General features: G+C 41.0%; 1 protein-coding gene across 3 annotated transcripts in view; it reads right to left on the reverse strand.

The window, feature by feature from the left end:
• Positions 1-3,567: 3,567 nt before the first annotated feature.
• The window catches only part of LCP1 (lymphocyte cytosolic protein 1), a 45,535-nt gene continuing 30,428 nt past the window's right edge, over positions 3,568-18,674 (reverse strand). For 2 of the 3 annotated variants that reach the window (XM_031615790.2, XM_031615789.2), the window contains exons 5-16: positions 18,139-18,271; positions 17,630-17,711; positions 15,912-16,077; positions 14,187-14,329; positions 12,245-12,340; positions 11,530-11,725; positions 10,235-10,313; positions 9,858-9,972; positions 8,858-8,991; positions 7,802-7,925; positions 6,871-6,995; positions 3,568-5,409 (exon numbers count right to left, since the gene is read on the reverse strand). In XM_031615790.2, coding sequence (XP_031471650.1) covers positions 5,277-5,409; positions 6,871-6,995; positions 7,802-7,925; positions 8,858-8,991; positions 9,858-9,972; positions 10,235-10,313; positions 11,530-11,725; positions 12,245-12,340; positions 14,187-14,329; positions 15,912-16,077; positions 17,630-17,711; positions 18,139-18,271 — 1,526 coding nt within the window. In that variant the 3' untranslated portion in view covers positions 3,568-5,276. Of the gene's footprint in view, positions 5,410-6,870; positions 6,996-7,801; positions 7,926-8,857; positions 8,992-9,857; positions 9,973-10,234; positions 10,314-11,529; positions 11,726-12,244; positions 12,341-12,678; positions 12,706-14,186; positions 14,330-15,911; positions 16,078-17,629; positions 17,712-18,138; positions 18,272-18,674 lie in introns of all 3 variants that reach the window. The other variant, XM_031615792.2, reaches the window with a different exon arrangement.

Genomic DNA, 18,674 nt, shown 5'->3' on the forward strand with positions numbered 1-18,674 from the left:
ACACAAGGATGCAATTAGTTTAACAGCCCTTTATTATGAATGCAGCAGAACAGAATTAGAACTCAATTTACAAGGCTCCCTTTCAAACCCATTCAGCTGTTAAGGCCGCATCATCTTTCAGCTTTCCAAGGCATATAATTGATAAATGATTTCTCCCTGCACACCTCAGCTCCTCATCTTTATTCATGAACCAATTAATCTCCGTAGGACACTGTGATCATTTACATACATGGCCAATGTCACCAACCTCTGTCATTTCAGTCTGCAAACAGTTTTGCAGAGCACGAAACCACCAGGGTGGCAAATTGTGGTTTATCTCCAACTGCCCGTGCTTCTGGCATTTCTCCCTCATGTCAGTCCCAAATATAAAAGTCAAATTCTACCTGCGTTGGAAAATGATGAGTTCACCTGGCAGAAAATGCACCTCTCAGCCCTGCGTGAGTGCTGGTGTGTGACTGCTAGATATGAACAGAGCCTGAAAATACACGTTCACTTTGTGGTTTTGAGTACTCGCAAGTTGCCCCCCACCTATTTCATTCATTTTTTATCCTTTTGTTGCAGTTTAGCTTTCCAGGTCAGCAAAGAACATGCTGTAGTTCAGTTCAGCAGCAAATTATGTATGCAGGTTGAGGAGGTGAGGATGTGTCAGTCCTGGCTGAACACTTTCCTCATGAGTTCGGTTTCCTGAAGGGCTGTTATCAGCTTCTACCCAAACAGTGTGTTCCCCAAGTGACTCATGTTTTTGTGCTGACAGTAGATATTGATTTATTTGCCCGTATCTCAGCAGCTGGCACTTGAAGTGTGACATTGTTAAAGAGAGGACATCAAGGGGAGCCACAGGAACACTTGGGGAAGGTGCTGCATGCACCGTGTGGAGTGAGCGTGCTTTGGCTCAAGTGCTAAAGGTTGGATGTACAGACCTCTTTCCCTCTGTAAGTTGCTCCATGATTAATGCTTCCGATATATTTCCATGGAAACTAGAGCAGATACAAAGAGCACAATAACACTATTTGATAAAGCAAATTCTTAGCTACAAAACACTATTTTTCTATGTAGTTACCACCCTTAGCTGTGCATTCTCGCCTGCTTGCCATGCTTGTAAAAATTTGTGCCAGCGGAGATGACCCACCACATCCACTCTTTGGTCTCCATAAATATTCAGTAAGTGCTGATGAATGTCAATGGGTGCAATTTTCTTCCAAGTGGAGGAATTCAATGACACACCTCTGCTTCATACGCACTTCCATCTCACACACCATTTTGTCAGACTGCCCCTCTGCTGCCATCTGTTGCACAGCAACAAGATGTGATGGAATATTGGTGGGAAGGTTCAACCCTTACTGTCATATCACCAACATCCACATCTGACATCGTGGGCCAACATAGCAAAATAGGAGACATTACTTTCACACACCTTTTCTGTGTGCATATATATATACATATATACATATATACATATATACAAATCAGGATTACAAATAGCCATGGAGAAGTGATCTTTGTCCCTGGATGTGCCTGAATGTGCCAGCAGTGTTTGCTGCTCTTCTCTGGACTGCCTGAACCTGCCCACATTGCCTGCATGGCTGCTGGCAGAGGTTAGAAGAGTGGCAGTAAGGTTTAGCAAGGCAAGAAAGTTTGTGACAGCACAGGAAGATCCCATGAACACTGCTCACTGACCCTGCAATTAGCAGAATCTGTAATCCCAGAGGGATTTATGTTTTCTGCAAAGTCTGCTCACCCTGTGCAAATGTTGGCCTGGGAAGGATCATAACTGAGGTGTTATGGGGCACTGCAGCCACGATCCTGATACGAAATGTGGTTTGAGAGTGCAACAAGCTGCAGGGGCAAGGCTAGTGGTGAGGGCCTACATTTCTCTTGAGATGTTTCACTAGCAAACTACCATACGTGAGTCTGAAGGTCTGGAAGGTTTGACACACCTGGTGCACATCCACCACCTCTTGTACACGTCCTGTTCCATGAAAAGCAAGGGAGGGCATCCTTCTGAGGGTGAAGACATGTCAGGACTGGTCAGGAGACATCTCCTCTCCTCAGTGACAAACCAACACATAGTCCAAGGTGCCCTGGTTTGCTTAACCATGGCAAAGGGCCTGGACAGGCTACCACGAGTGTGTGGCAATGGGATATTTTCTGCCTTTGTGAAACAAAGCAGCACCGTGTGTGTCACTCAGCTGCTGGGAGGTTTCCCAAGTGGATGTGGAGGGGTTTCTCTCCATGCTTTGTGTTTGCAGATGTTCCTTGCTGCATTCCTTTAGATCCTTGACACTAAATGAATGCCCACCCTGGGGGAGCTCAGTGCTTCCACGCATGATCAGTTTTGTGGCTTTCTGCCCTTCACACAAATTTCAGACTGGTGAACATACAGCCTCTGGGAACTCAGGCATTTTTAGGCTTTGGATGATTTATTATGGATCTGTGGTGTACTTTTCGAGCAATAATAATTTGCACCCTGGGAGGAAATTAGGTTTTCTGTAAGCCTCTATTGCCATTTAAAAGCAATCAGTGCACAAAAAGTAAATGAAGTGCAATTAAAAAAAAAAAAAAACACCTTTAAAAATAGTTATTTTTCTTGAGGAAAACAAAGACTCACAGCTCTGTGAGGGAAGGAGCCACGAGAATGAGGTGATTTTCATGGTGGCAGAAGAGGACTGATCTGCATTAAAAATATGAACAAAGTAAGAATGTAATCAAGTATCGATCCTAATTAATAGAATCATAGAATCACAGAATGGCTCGGATTGGAAGAGATCTCAAAGATCATCTAGTTCCAACCCCCTGCTGTGGGCAGGGCAGACTTCACTTACCCTAAGTTATAAAAAGGTCCACAGATACCACCTTAGACTGGCAGTGGTGGATACCAGCACCTGAAATTGTGCTCTGCCCTTCGAGGAAGGAGTGATGCGATTCATTTCTATCTCTGGAGGAAGCAAAAACCTGACTTCATCTGTGTGAGAGCACGTGCTGTTGGTATCCCCTTTCTAAAAGTAGCCAGGAGAGATGATTTACAGCAAGGTGTAAAATCCTCATCATGCACCTAATTATGCTCTACTGCACTACGGGGGGATATTTCCTTCAGAGTCCATCTGGTGATGAGACCATACCCTAAAGCACGTGGATTGATTGCCTCATGGTTTTATTCTCCTAGTTAGGGTAATTGCTGATGCTTTATTTTTATTCATATGAGTAACTAAGTCTTTTAGAAGCTTGGAAAATTATGATTGTGCAAGGAAAATCAATAATGGAAGTGCTTACAAAGCTAGCTTGATTTGGGAGTGATCCTGTAGACAGCTGTTTTTTGAGAGTGATGGAAGAAGTTGGAGAAAAGCAAAAACATAAAAATTCCAAACCTTCCCCCTCCTCCCAACCCCCCTTTTATTTGTTGGTGATGTTTGTCATGGGATTAACTCTTTCAGGAGCGAGCAGGAGCGTTATTACAGGCTGCTGTTACCAGACCACAGAAGCAAAACCTCAAGTCCATTAAAAAAAAACCCAAACCAGCCCAAGTATATTAGTCAAACTGAGGTGATAAGTGAAAATATTTATACACCCTTACAGTTATTCCCAGCCTGGGTCCGTGACAGTTTTATTTTTCACAGGAGACGAGAGATAGGGATGAAGAACGGCTAAGGCATTCACAGCAGCATCTCTGCCGACAGATCTTATTCCCTTTTGCATGCTGATGGGTGCCAGCACTTTGCCTAGGGTTAAACATCCCAATTTTTCTCCATTTCCCAAAGGAGAGCATTTTCAGAGCTCACGTCTGCCAGTCTCTAAACCTCCAGATAAGCGATGCCATCTTGCGGCTAGCTGGCACTGCTGCACTGGTGCTAGGGCTCACATGTGCAAAGTCACAGCACTGCTTCGTTGAATTTGTCCCACTTCCAGCTATGTGATGCACGCTTCCCCATCAGCACAAGCCCTGCTCACAGCAAAGACCACACGTTTGGCTTTGTAGAACACTTTATTTGGAGAGACTTCTCATATCATTGGATATCGGCTCTTTATTAAGGCAATTCTGAAGGGGCTGGGAGGAGGAAAATGAGACTGTATCAACAGGATCGCATTAAGGCAAAATTCCCTCCTTCTGCATTTCACCACAGCAAAATCCATGTGAAGGCCAGGACAGAAAATGACTCACGCCAAGGAAGAGATTCAGTGCAAACACCCGCTGGCCATCCATGGACAAGGTGAGGTCCTCAGCTGGGGCAATCTGCAAGAGCCCTGGGAGCTGCTGAGCTGAGGATCCTGGCCTGGGTTCAGGGAAGCATTGAAACGTGTGTTTTGTTTGTAAGCACACATTTAAATGCTCTTCTGAATCAGGGCCACAGCCCTTTGAGTGCAAGTCTGTACAGTTCAGCGTTTAATTTTTATTCAGTACATAAATATATCATTCCATGTCCCTTTGGTTAACTTCTTACCTCTGGTTTGTTATTGCTACTAACTGAGCATACTCCCTTAGTTTGCTTAACACGCTTTTCATTTCTATCATGCTTTGCAATCTGCTTAAGTTTTAAGTGTATTATGGCATGAAAATGAATTATCCTTTGGGGAGCATTCCCTGCAGAGGCTCAGAGCTCAGCTGCTCTTGGAGGACCGGGATACAATATGGTGCTGTGAGCAGTAATGTAGTCTGTGAGTAATGCCAGTGATGGCAGAGGCAGAGCTTGCAGGGAAAGATACTGCACAGATCACATACCAGCAGCAGACAGCAGACCCATACACTTTTCTCTTTCCATCAGCATTTCTTAAGAGGATTCTACCATTCCAAAAATATAGTCACTAATATTTGCGTTGGTTGAGGAAACCCGTTTTGCAACCCCTGGTGCAAACTGAAGGAAATATGGCAGAAGCACTGCCAGAAGCATAAAGACATTTTCAGGCAAAAGCAGCATACAACATTTCATCATCCTAAAAGCCACCTGCATGTCCACAGACAAAGATCTCCAGGTGACCTCTGCCAAATAATCCTGGTATCCATTACTTGGAGGTTATGTATAGGCCTTCTGGAAAACTTATTCAGGAATATGAAATGGTTATATCTAGCAAAGTGGAAAGTAAGGCAAAGAAATCAAGCATATATTTCTGTTTGAAATAAAATATTTTCTGGATACACGACTTTCATATGATCTGGCACCATGTATAATATTCATGCCTTATGAGCATGAGCACCCTGCATGTTTCCTTGATACAGAGAAGAGCATCCAGTTTGAGGGAATCAAAAGGGTGAATACCAGGCATCAGTGCAAGTCTTTTGTGCTTTAAACTTTCTTCATTCCTTTCCCCATAAGGCAAGCAAACACCGTCATAACCATTTTGGGTTTTACTTCAACCAAGTCTTCTGGAAGGGCGTAGACTCTTGCTCCAATTTTTCTTGCCATGGAGATGGCATATCTGCATTGCAAATGGAGGAAGAAAAACACACGAAGAAATATATCAGTGAAGTAGCATTAACATTCCCTTCGTTAAGAATTTTTTTTCATGATCAATACTAGAGTGGCTTTCTTAGTGGTTGACCAAAATTAAACTATTCTATAGAAACATGAGTCATAAAGCACTAAATATCTTGTAAAAGACATTGGGCACGTGATCTTACTGTAGGTGTCCCTGTTCATTGCAGGGGAATTGAATGAGATGGCCTTTAACCATCCATTACAGCTCAAATCATTCTATGATTTCTATGATTCTAATGTTCGTTCATGATTAGAGCACTGACTACCTGCAGTACAGGTTAAACTTGTCTGAAACACATTTAGTCTCCCATGTCCTGAAAGATTAGCCTGACAACAGTGGTCTTGCTCCTTTTCTCACTGCTTTTCAATTTTTGTACATAAATAAATTCACAAGAAGGGGAAGCACAGAGCTGATGCTGGTAGACATCTGTGTTGTTGGAAATCAGTGTTCAGGGACTTCTGCTTGAGTTCTACTTAAAATCTGTGATCTGACCTTTCCATCCCCTATTCAGATTGTGTTGTTACAGGACTACTGGCTGATCTCTTGTGGGTATGTGTCTTCTCTCTATCTTTATAGGAAAAATGCTAGAAAAATCCACTCCAGAGCACATTCATCTGTGAAATCACCTTACAAATGCAGAGAAACACTCATGAGGGAAATAAAGGTAGGAAAAAAGTCAGAGGAAGACATGAGCTGAGGGATGAAAAAAATGGAGTACAGGGAGAATCGCACAGAGGATGGCAAGGAAAGAAAGGAACATACGATAGGAAATAGGAGGGTAAAAGAACAGTGGAAACAGTCTTTAAAATAAATATTTGCAGCTGTGATTGCCTTGCAGTCACCCTTTTCTCTTTTGTAGATGCCACAAAATAAAGGAGAAGCTACACTGATAAGAGACCGGCAGGTGATCAAGGTAACTCCAAAAAGACAGGAGATGATGCTCGCAGGATGGCTTCCTGCTAGGAAATCATTTGCACTCCAAAAAGACAGCTTTTCAGCCATGAATCCTGTCTCCCCTTTCTGCCTTAATCATGTGCCTGTACCACCTGTATTTGATTAACAAAGTATCATGACTTCTAATTACTGGTTTCCCTGGCTTACAATTGTTGGCCTTATTCCCTATTTCCAAAAGAGCTTTAAATTTAATAAGCCAAAATAGGAGCTTGGGAAACCAAGTGATTTTGATCTCATGAAGTGAGCAATAAAGCAGGAACTGTGACATTATACACTTCATTTCCAATGGTAGCCTATTTTAGTGCCTAACTTCTGGCCTTCGTGCCTTTAACTCTGGAGGTTCTCAGCTGAGGATATGCCAGATGAGAAGGATAGCAGAGCTGTTTCAAAGACCATCAGTCAAGCCTGAGCACAGAGTTAATTGGAGTTGTGTCACTTGGAACCTACTTAGCATTATTTAACTTCTCCTCATCGTTAAGATCCTCTGTTTTCAGGAGGTCATATTTGATTGATCCTGGTTGAATGGCATCAATGAGGTCAAGGACTGGCATGCTGGTGCTGATTTTGCCATCCTGTGTGGATGAAAAACACAATTAGATGCAAGAACAGGAAGACATATCTCTCACAAAGCCAGAGTCCAGGCTCCGGAGCAATAGCAGCTCATTTACCAGTGAGATCTCTATGAAGTGCTGCTCAGCATGATTTTTCATCTAAGGCAGACTCAGAAACCTTTCATGATTTTTTTTTTTTTTTTTCTGAATGGATGAGACAGTATTAAATCACAAGATAGGGTTCTGAGTTTGCTGGGTGGAAACCTCAGTGATGCAAATCTGCTGGTAGGGAATGACAGGGGACTTCAGTTGGTGCAAACTAGTAATTTACATCCTTTGCATGTTTCCCAGCTTGGGAAGTGCTAATATATTAGGGAAATTGGAAGCTCCTTGGAATTGGAGTTCATCCATGTACCTTGCAAAATAGGGATCCAGTCCTACCAGATTGTTAGTGTACTGTTGTTTTTAATACCACCACTTCTAACTGTTGCTGTCAACAATAGCCAACAACACAGTAGTTCTTGTCAGCTATCATCCCTGCTCCATACTTTGATTTCGTGCGTCAAAATGGCATTCAAAGTGCTTTCTGTTATGTTTATATCATCTTTCTACTACCTTTTCATAATAAAGGCCATTGAATAAAATCTACAGATTTGAAAATGCCTTTAAAAGGGAATGAAAAATAACTAAACATTGTACTCTATTAAATGACAATGCAGTGTGTGAGTATATGCATACATATGCCTATATTCACAGCATGTGTATAACACACACAAACACACTGCATAACAGACTCCTGAGCACAAACTTCTAACAAAAATCTGTACCTTAAAACTGGAGATGGTTGAATCCTTGCCAGCTGCAGTCAGTGTTTCATTGACCCAGTTGACAATGATTTCATCGTTCACCTTCTCTCCACCACCAATATCTTCCAGGATACTCAAGGTGTACCTTAAGAGGAAAGCCAGAATATCTGCTTTTGCTCAAAGTCTACCATAACCTCAAACCCAAATAGATCAAATGCACAAACCCAATATACCTCTTAGACCCAATATCTCCCCACTTCCCTTACACTCAGAGAATATATATATTATAACATGCTAATTCATCTAATGGTTCTCATTCACCCCCAATTCCCTAGTCATTGCTTTGGGAGCGTCAAAAGGTTTTGATTCTCAAAATGCCTAAAAGGTCCCTCTCCTGGGGACTCACTCTCCCTTATTGTTTTAAAAAATAATCACTGACTTTATAGGCAGAAGATAATTGTTCTCTTCCAAAATTGATGTCCTGCATAAACACAGATATGAAACACTTTGCTATATGACAGCATACACCCTGGAAAGACATCCCAAACTGATGGCGAGTAATCACCACCTCCCTATATTAATCACCTGATAAACTCACAAGTTGCAGAATGTAATCTGTATTCACTTCCTAGCCACTGGGTCTCTTTACACTTTATTATGGAGTTTTAAACACAGACACAAAGAAATTAAAATCGAAAGAGCTACCAGGTTGCATCTGCTCCAGGTAGCAGATTACAGAATTTCTGCTTCAGTTCTTTGTTTCCAGTACATTTTCTCCACTCCTCAATACAGAGATATTTCATCTTGTTTTTCTCTCTTCCATGCAATGAACATTCATTCATGCTATATGGATGGTGGCAATAATAATCTTCTGCATGAACTGAATGTAATGGCCTTGGCCACAAGATAATGTGCTTCATGATCACATTCCTAACTAGGTTACCCTGTCTCTGTATCTATGTGCAAACAGATGAAAGAAAAAACTGCAGCCTGTAAATCCTTCTTGTTAATAGCATCTGGAAACGACTACTATGCCAGCTGTGTATACACTCCTAAGCTTGTATTTGACTGCCATACCTCCTCATCAACTGCCAGATTAAGGCCAGTGTGAGTGTACGGTTTCCTTCATTCAGATCTTGTCCAGCGATGCCAACAAGGGAGAATTTGGCTTGGTTTTTTCCCAGTTCCACTGCATAGTTGCAGTTTTCAAGCTGTTAATGACAGAATCAGTTAATAAGGTTCAAAAATATGGAAAGAAAGAAGCGGCTGACAAGACATCCACTGTTACTGCACATTCTTTGGATCACTTAGCCCATATCCTCCTGGGCAAACTGGTCTATCCTTTCTGACAGATAATACAGATAATATAGATCGTGTTTGACTACCAGCAGGCAGCACCATCCCAAAGATACTAAGATAAGAGTCAGCCTAGAAGGAGATGTTATACTTCATCATCAGGGCTCATAAAACACATTACCCTGGGAAATGTGAATCTGCAGCTCATAAGTACCTCCAGCAACATGGCACTGTGCTGAGACAAAGGATCAATGTCCCAGCCAATATTTCAGGTCAATTAATCACCCTGCCCTGAGTGGATGGAGCTATTCACCCAGACAGCTGGGAGAAAGCTGCGTATTTAGCAGCAGCTCTGCGATCGGCTCTTGAGGCACTTGGTCAAGAGTGTTTATCATCACTGTCTTCATTTGATGTAAGGGCAGTGGTCCGGACAGCTGCAATTAAGCTGGTGCCATATGACTCACACTGAAAATACGATATAGTTGGTGACTAAAGCAGTAGCAAAAGTGGTCTGCAAATACAGTTTTCAAATATTGATACAAAATGTGCCAAGTCTTTTTTACGTTAGCAATCCTAGTCACTTGTCAATGGAGCTAATGTGAGTCCAACACGTTTCTTTTTCAAGATGAAAAATTATTCACTGACTAGACAAAAGAAAATCATGTGATGTGTTGTTCTTGGGGCTTGAGAGCAACACGAGTGCTGGTATTGTGGCTTGAAATACTGTAGACATTCTTTGAGGGTAAGGCATTGCTGCTGGAGCTATTCCAGCTTTCTGTACCTTTTTCATGTTGCCACCCAGTTTAGGATATGGTGGTTTGTTCACTCTGTTCCAGTCTACTGGCACTTTGATCTTCTCATAGAGCTGGAAGATAACCAAGGCATCTGACAGATCACTGAAAACAACAAAAAAGATAGATCACTGACCATATAAATGAAGAAAGGCATCCAGCTGAACAATTAGTAGAGGTAAACTTAGTTTCCTAAACATATATATTATGCGTATATATATTTATATATATGTGTGTGTGTGTGTATATATATACTTTTGGACCTTATATACATATTATTTTAAGGTCTAAAAATTCTTTTATGTTTTCTATAAACAATTTTCTGGCTGCACGTATTGTCTGAAGGAAGTGTAAGGCCTCTCCTTACCTATATAAGTGATTTACACGTGGAGTAACGCCCAGGGAGTTCATCCAGTTCCTGAACGTCCTCTCTTCCCTTGTCTCACCTAAAACAACAGATCTATCAATCAACAGGCCTGCACACCACAGCACTCCAGTAAAATAAGTGTCTTGTGATGAAACCATAATTCAGAATTCACAGTGCTCTGAACCATAAACAGAATGAGACACTGGCTGACAAGAGAAATAAGAGAGCACTGTGCATGTAATATTTCTTTGTGCCCTAGATATTACAGTATTTAGGTAGATTGGCCTTGAAATACCTTCAAGAATTCAAGAGCCCGTACCCTAGCACAAACAATTTCATTATGAGGCTTTTGAGAAACTTAAAAATAATTGAAAATATGGATTCATTCTGAGTATATCTTTGTAAGCACAGCATACACTGAATAAATGCTAGAACAAACAGAGCACTTCCATTCATTCCAGCATTTAATTAAATACATGCTCAACCAGTTATTACACTGGTCCCATTGACTTCATGGACACCATGTGTTTTCTTACTTCTAAGCACATGATTAAGTACTTCGCTGATTCACAGAATAACACTCAGAATCTCAAAAGATTAGCAATTTTAACTGCCACTTGAACTGTTTCAGACAGTTTTTTAATTTGCTGTAGCCAACTGCACAACTGATTTACTAGATATATTGCATACGAAAACAAGTAGTGGACTGCCTTCTCCTAAAATCTTTGAATAACTGCTGTGCACTGAGAATTAGGCCCCCCGAGAAGCAATTTAGATGTTTTCAGTTCAGGTTTTTGTGAGCTATCTCTGTGCATCAAAGGAAAATAAATAAAAAAAAAATCTTTGAATGGTACCAAAAAGGGAAAAATACATTTCCTGTTGCCTTGTTTAATGATGGCTCTAATGATGATGCCTCAGAAAGTTATAAGTAGAAGTTGAAAGCTTTCATTCAGCAGCATCTTTAAGAGGGTTTAGAATGTGAGAGCTAAGAAAGGCATTTTCAAGTGATTATTCTGCAAGAAGCACCAAAATGCCTTTCTCAGAAGGATGTGAAGCTCAGCAAATGATATCCACATTGATGGTCCTGACCCCAGCCCAGAGCAGGCAGGGATTAGCTCTATCTTAAATTATGTCCTTATTAAAGGGATGCCAGATCAACTATAATTTCATGCTGAGAAACATGCTCAACAGTCCTGGGAGGTTCAGACATTTTCATTTTTAACATATCATGAACTCAGAGCTGAAGATTCTGCAGATAGATGGCCAGAAACATTCTTTATGTGCATTTTCCTTACCTTCAATAGAGCTCCAGTCAATGTCCTGGTTCTCTGGCTTATGCAGGGCAGGGTATTTGTTGAACAAGTTGGCAATGAATGCCAAATTCAGCTTTGGGTTCCCCCGGACAACATCAGTGGCTGTGACGAACTGCCGGCACCCCAGCCGCTCTGCCTGCTGCAGCATGCACTCCGCACGCTGCACGTCGTCCTTCTCCTGTGCCAGCCAAAAATGGAGATGGAGCCACATCAGCATTACCCCACAGCCCAGCACTGTGAGCACACCGAAGCTTCAGATGGGCTTTACCTATAATCTAGCCATCTTGCCATGTTTCTTTTAGGTAAACACTGCACGTAAAAGCGGAAGGGTTGGATAAATTCCCAAAGAAATGTGTTTATTACTTGCTACATGTTAGTTGTTTGTTGGTGTGGTTCAAGGATTGTTGGATGGGACTTGGAGCAACTTGCCCTGGCAGGAGGTGTCCCTGCCCATGGCATTAGGGTTGGACTAGATGATCTTTAAGGTCCTTTCCAACCCAATCTGTTCCCTGACTCTATGAATATCTAATGAAAAGCAAAACATATCATTTCTTTATTCAACTTCTGAAACATACAATCATGTTGCTACACTGAGTTTTCTTGTTTTGTTATCTTGGTGCAAGTTTGTGTTGATCAGCAATGCAAGTAACAGACAGAAAATATTGAACAAATCTCATCTCATCTCATCTCATCTTACCCTTAATCCTGACATGTCAATAGTAATAGCTGGAATGCCTTCTTCATCTCCCTTGGGGGCAACTTGGTTCAGCAAATGGTAATAAGCTCTTGAGTCCTGTGACAGACAGAGAAATTAAAGGGAGAAAAATTACATCTAAAGCCCAGATTTTGCGTGCCAGCGCTCTCTCAAACAATGTGCACACATGCTTCATTTTTATTACATCAATCATTGGACTACATAATTAAATTACTAAAGCTAGAAGCACTTAACAATCCCATTTTATGCTGTGTTTGCCAGATCCACTTCTTCCCTAAGCCAATATGTATACACTACGAAAAGCTAAAAGCATGAGGCAAAATGCTGTGTTGCACTTATAAAAAGGACAGCAACAATATAGAGATGTAAGAATTGACTCAATGTGAACATCAAATTAGAGATAAGAAAATGTATACCTTTATAATGCTGTAGAAGTCAGGCTGCTGAGCATTTAATAAAAGAAAATGCAGAAGGAGAAAGCAGAGGTTTAAAGCAGATTTCAAAGAAACGCTGGAACAGTTATAGAAGAGTAAGCATAACTTTCTAGGACAAAAATTGAAAACAACAATATCAGCATTTTTTTCAGCCAAAAGGACAGGCACAAGACAAGAAGTTAGCATTTTTTGTAAAAGTTGTATCCATGTATGGAACATATTTATCTAATCTCAAAAATAACTCAAAGAAGAACTGAAAACAAAACTGCATGTTACTGTAGAAGGACTTGACTGCTTAATCAAACGTATATTCTTCAAAAATGTAGATGACCTCAATTTTTTATTTTTATTGCTTATTGTATGACAGATACCATTTATTAAATATTTTTCTATCCCCAAAGTTCTTTATACCCACTGTATTTGGAAGTGGACATTTATACCAGAATTGAGGTGGAGGGACACTTATAGAATCATAGAATCACAGAATGGCCTGGGTTGAAAAGGACCACAATGATCATCTAGATTCAACCCCCCTGCTGTGTGCAGGGTTGCCAACCACCAGACCAGGCTGCCCAGAGCCACATCCAGCCTGGCCTTGAATGCCTCCAGGGATGGGGCATCCACAACCTCCTTGGGCAACCTGTTCCAGTGCATCACCACCCTCTGGGTGAAAAACTTCCTCCTAATATCTAACCTAAACCTCTCCTGTCTCAGTTTAAGACCATTTCCCCTTGTCCTATCACTATCCACCTTCGTAAACAGCCATTCCCCCTCCTGTTTATACGCTCCCTTCAAGTACTGGAAGGCCACAATGAGGTCTCCCTGGAGCCTTCTCCAAGCTAAACAAGCCCAGTTCCCTCAACCTTCCCTCATAGGAAAGGTGCTCCAACCCTCTGATCATCTTAGTGCACTCCTCTGGACCCACTCTAAGAGCTCTACAGCCTTCCTGTACTGGGGACTCCAGGCCTGTAGAGACTGAACTCTTGGCCTTCAAGAGGCAAATGTGTACTTTATTTTCCAACTGTAAACTTGGCATAAAAATCCTTTGAGTAGGATTTAATTAGTTGCCCTATCAGGCAGCCTATGAAAAGATGAAAAGGACTCCATGCTTTTCCCTCTCCACAGATATTCTGAGATAAACTTCATACCACTGAACCAAAAATCTGTTACAATAGAAAATTATAATGTTGCGTCACTCTCAAACTCTCCTATTATCTTCCCTGATGCTTTTTTTCTGTGTGTCCTTAGTCATGCTAAGTGACTCTTCCTATGTTGTACTGAAACAAAAATACCAAATGGAGGAATTGGAAGACCTCCATCCTCTTACCCTACCCCCAGTTATATGTCTGGATAGGATAGCCTGGGTAGCCTTCCAAACCAAAGTCTAGAGGAATTTAGGGACATTTTGTGAGCGCACAATCCTTCTTTGGATGACATGGTTTTGGGCGTGGAGTGGCTGTTCTGCTGCTGTTGGTCACAGTTTTTCATACCTTTATATCTGAGCTGAAGTTGTTGACCTTGTTGCATCCTGCATTCTCCAGGTGATAGTTTGCCCACCTCAGCAGCAGCTCCTCTGGAGACAACTTCATCAGATCTTCCAGGCTCTCTCCTTCTCTCAGAAGAGCAATCAAGGCTAAGTATGTACAAAAGGAAAAAACAGTAAATGCCAGATTATTTGCTTGTTCACAGAATACCTTAAAATAACAACAACAACGACAATAATAATAATTAAAAACAGCAGGATGATAGGCAACAGGCAAAAGCTGTAAGGAAAATTCTGATTAGATATGAGGAAAAATAATTTGCTACATAATGAGACCAACACTGGGGCAGGTTCCTCAGAGAGAGAAGTGATCTGGAAGAGGGATTCTCATGGTGTTGATCATGGATTGATTTTTGGATTAATGTCTAATTTTTATTTATTTTTTCTTGGCACACATAGTGTGCAATGTGCAAAAAAAAAAAAAAAGATGATATTCACTAGGTGGCATAGCACAGTGCACAATGAGGAAATCAGACAGGAAGAATGGGATGGTACTCAGTAACAAAAATGGAGTGAAATTCAATAGTTCCATGTTGAAAGACACACACTGGGGAATTAATATGAATACCTGCTATTAGCTAGAAGCTTCTTATTACGAACAGAGGCTGAGAACAACCTGAGTGTATTAGATGTCTTCTGAGCTAATCTGAGCTACCATGTGACATGACCAGGGGAAAAACAAACATGATATTATCCCATCTCAGATATTTCCCATAGAAGTTGGGATGCCTTACTGCCTTGATACTAGCTGCTCACAAGAGCTTTCTGGGAATACAATGTCCACATTCAAAGAGGAGAAATTTCACCTTCAACAGTTGTGGAGGAAGGCTATCAGGGAAAAAGAAAAACCAAAAATGAAATCAAAATGATAATGGCCTGTCTACTCTGGCAAACTGAAGTCTGAGATGAGAAATAAAGGAAAATATACCATTATGGGAAGAGAGCCACTAAGCCTGGTAAAGTGACCAGCTTCACCATTGTTGCTCCACAACAAAGGAATAGGAACTGGGAATTCTAGAAATTGATCCCTCTAGCTATGAGAGGGTTAGAAGGTACAAGAGGTGAAGTAGTGAAGGTGAAATCTGCATGGTAACAGGAGGACAGTAGTGCCACTATAGGCTGAGTGAGCTAGCAAACACAGCATCAAGAAGAGATGCTGTGTGGACTGCATGCACAAATGCAAGGCCTTCCACTGAAGCAAGTTCATGGGTAACTCTGGTACTGGTCCTGCTGTAAGCTGGTGATTGGATGGCCAGATCAGAGGACGTCCAGACAAAATTATTCCATAATTATATAAATCAAGTTTTCCAAAGAAAGGGAGATGTTTGGCACTGGTTTCACCAAAAGAAAGATATGCAGTGTAGTGTTTCCTTGATCCCAGATTTAGACAGAATTAATTCTGTGTTGACTAAAGTGCTGAAACACCAATACACCTGGATGTAGACCATCATTCCCAACTCAGTGAGCATGAAATTGGCTTTAACAAACAAGCCTACACACAGCCTTGGAGCTTGGAGTGCCAGAACTTGTGGAGAGCAAGGGAAATGACAGCAGTCAAGAAGACAACAAAAACTTAAATAAAATGTTGAATGAAGATAGTTTTTAAAATAGTTGTGTTGAAAAGTCTGTTTAGTGATAACAACCGAGCACTGAAACTAAGAGCCACACATACCTTCATTCCTGCTGATTTCAATGTCAGCAAAGAGACCAATTTTTATGACTTGCCATAAAAGACCCAAAACCAGATAAGGTTTGCCTTCTTTTAAGTCTTCAGCTCCGATGTTAACAACATGGCACCCAATGGCTGAAGCAGAGTTCAGGGCCAGGTTCAGATTTTCCTAGGGAAGAAAACATCTGAATGATGTAATAATGGAGAGCTGAGGGTACAGGAATGCACCTTTATGGAAAAGTCCTAATACCCAAGATACAAATAAATTGCTAGTTGGCAAAGTATACAAAAAGCATATGGTCATAGGAATCAGTATGAATAAACCTGTTGTATTTTTAACCTCGCGTTTCAACCACGGGCAGAACTGTTCAGGCCTCATTATTCTCTGTTTGAACATCAGGATGTGCAATCCAGGGCTGGGAGTTATCAGGGGAAGCAAAGGGCTTATGTAATTCACAGTGAGGGGCAGAAAGAAAAGTGATATTTCATGAACGTTATGTTCCTTCACCATTTCTTTCCCATATAAAACAAAGGGCATAAGTAAATCTGAGCCATAAATCTGCAATATTTAAAAAGAAGGCTTGATGAGCAGGGTGAGTAAAACAGACAAAAAAGCCTGGCAAATACCATTTTTCACACAGATTTGCAATTTTCAAATGAATTTCACTGCTGCTGGCATGTCAGATAGATTTGATTAGCTATAAAACACAGGCAGAGACACAGTGTAAATTCTCATAATCTGGAAAAATTGGAGCATTTCAAATTAATTATCTTTTCTCCACCAGACAGCTGTAAAAGGGTTAAGTTAAAGTGGAAGCTGTATTGATCGAATCATGTCTACATGTGACAGAGATTGATCTGGGCTGCATCACTAAGCGATGCTGCTGACCAAAACGATTATAACTGAAAAATGTGGTATACAGCATAAAAATCCAATTTAATGGCTTCTGAGCTTACTTGAGCCTGGCTAATGTTCCATCTAATCAGGGTAGCTGAGGGCTAAACTGGGTTAGGTTCACATCCATTCCATATATCTATTTATATTCTGTACCCTGTTACATAGATGTTGTTCATATAAAAGTATCTCTCTATGTACTGCTGTGTGAGAAACGTAATAAACTTTAAGTAGGTGAAAATTTATTTTTTGTCCAATTTTTAAATTGTATTTATGTGCTGATGATAGAAATAAAGAAAGGATTCAGTTTTCAAGGTGAAAAAGCACAGACTGTAAAGGACAGGCAAAGGCTCTTCTTCCATCTCAGGCACGTTGCAGCCCACAGTACTGCCTGGACCACAGCTGGTATTTGTGTGAGGACATCAGACTACAACACAGCAGTTTTGAATTCAAGTCCAGTGCCTGAGTAACCTGGGAGGGTGTTTTCAGCCTTCTGAGAGTTACTCCACCTAGAATTTTTCACCATATTATCTATCCAGTTGCTCTTGTTTTCATATGATGTCTACCACAAAGTTATCCCAAGCTTTGACCGGGTAAACATTTATACACTGGTTTAAGTGCAAATACAACATTTGTTTTGTCCAATTACTCAAACACTTAAGAAGAAACAGAAATTCTTCTTGACCATGTGAATCTGAGCATCTCAGTTTGCCACAAACAACTTTGGCTGATTGTGCTGGGCAGAATGAAGTCCAGCCTTTGCTCTAAGCATTTATATTGGAGTATCCTATGTGGAAAAGCAAAGAATCCTGTTACATTTTTGTACCTGTATGGTGAAGGGTGTGAGTTTCTTCTTGTTGATTGTTCTCTCATCAATGGTATCTGGGACTGAAAAGTTGATCATCTTACTGGAAATACAAGAAAATACAACAAGAGATACACTAGTGATGGCATGTGCAGATAGAACTTTTGTCACTACATTACAGGAGAAGTCAAAGAGCTGGAGGGCTACTAAACAAACATAGTCATCCTCTGTGTTTTGCATGTGCACTCATACACACAATACTTGAGCAATTATTTTGAGTCACATACCATAAACATGGGGTAAGATGTACACAATGTGTACAGGAAGTTTATTTTGCAAAAATTTCCATGAAAGCACTCAATATCTTACGTTACTTCATATGAAACCCCAAAGTCCTTGAACAAAAGTAGAAAAAAGTAACTACTGGGGGCAAGTTTCACTGACTTCTCATTGGAAAGGTCTGGAGGCAAAGAAAAATTCTCATTGAACATGAAAGAAGTGTAACTTTTTTAAAGAGAAGTATTATTTACCAAAGAACTATGCCATCACCGACTGCCTGGAAGAGATCATCTGTTTCTGGGTTCATTGGGACCACGTGTTTACAGTCAGGGTCCTTCTCAAGGGCTTTGTTAATCCAGTTGACAAAGGCATACTTTTCTTCCTCTGTGGACACAACATCAAATCCATCCATTTGCCATGTAACAAATTTACCGTCATTTTACTTACAAATGTTCATAGGGGGAAAGACTCTACTAAATCTGAGCGTGACTGAAAAACAAACCTCTACAAGGGAAGAGGGCTCTGGGGAGACAGGCAAAAGTATGAGTTTGTGAAGCTCAAGGAAAGATGAGGAAGGATGTATGGGGTGACTGACCACAGCTGCTGCAAGGGAGCAGAACTTAGTCTTGACACAAAGGGAATTGGGGGGAGCATTTATTCTGTACAAATGACTAACTCAGCTGAGTGAACCAGACAGCTGTGTAACTGCCCATCCCTAACTTAATCAGAGAATGCAAATATATGTCTTCCTGAGTTAGCCAGACCAGCATGGGGGTGTATAAATGGC

This window comes from Phasianus colchicus, chromosome 1 (assembly GCF_987193195.1).
Source record: "Phasianus colchicus chromosome 1, bPhaCol1.hap1.1, whole genome shotgun sequence".
Lineage (NCBI taxonomy): Eukaryota > Metazoa > Chordata > Aves > Galliformes > Phasianidae > Phasianus > Phasianus colchicus.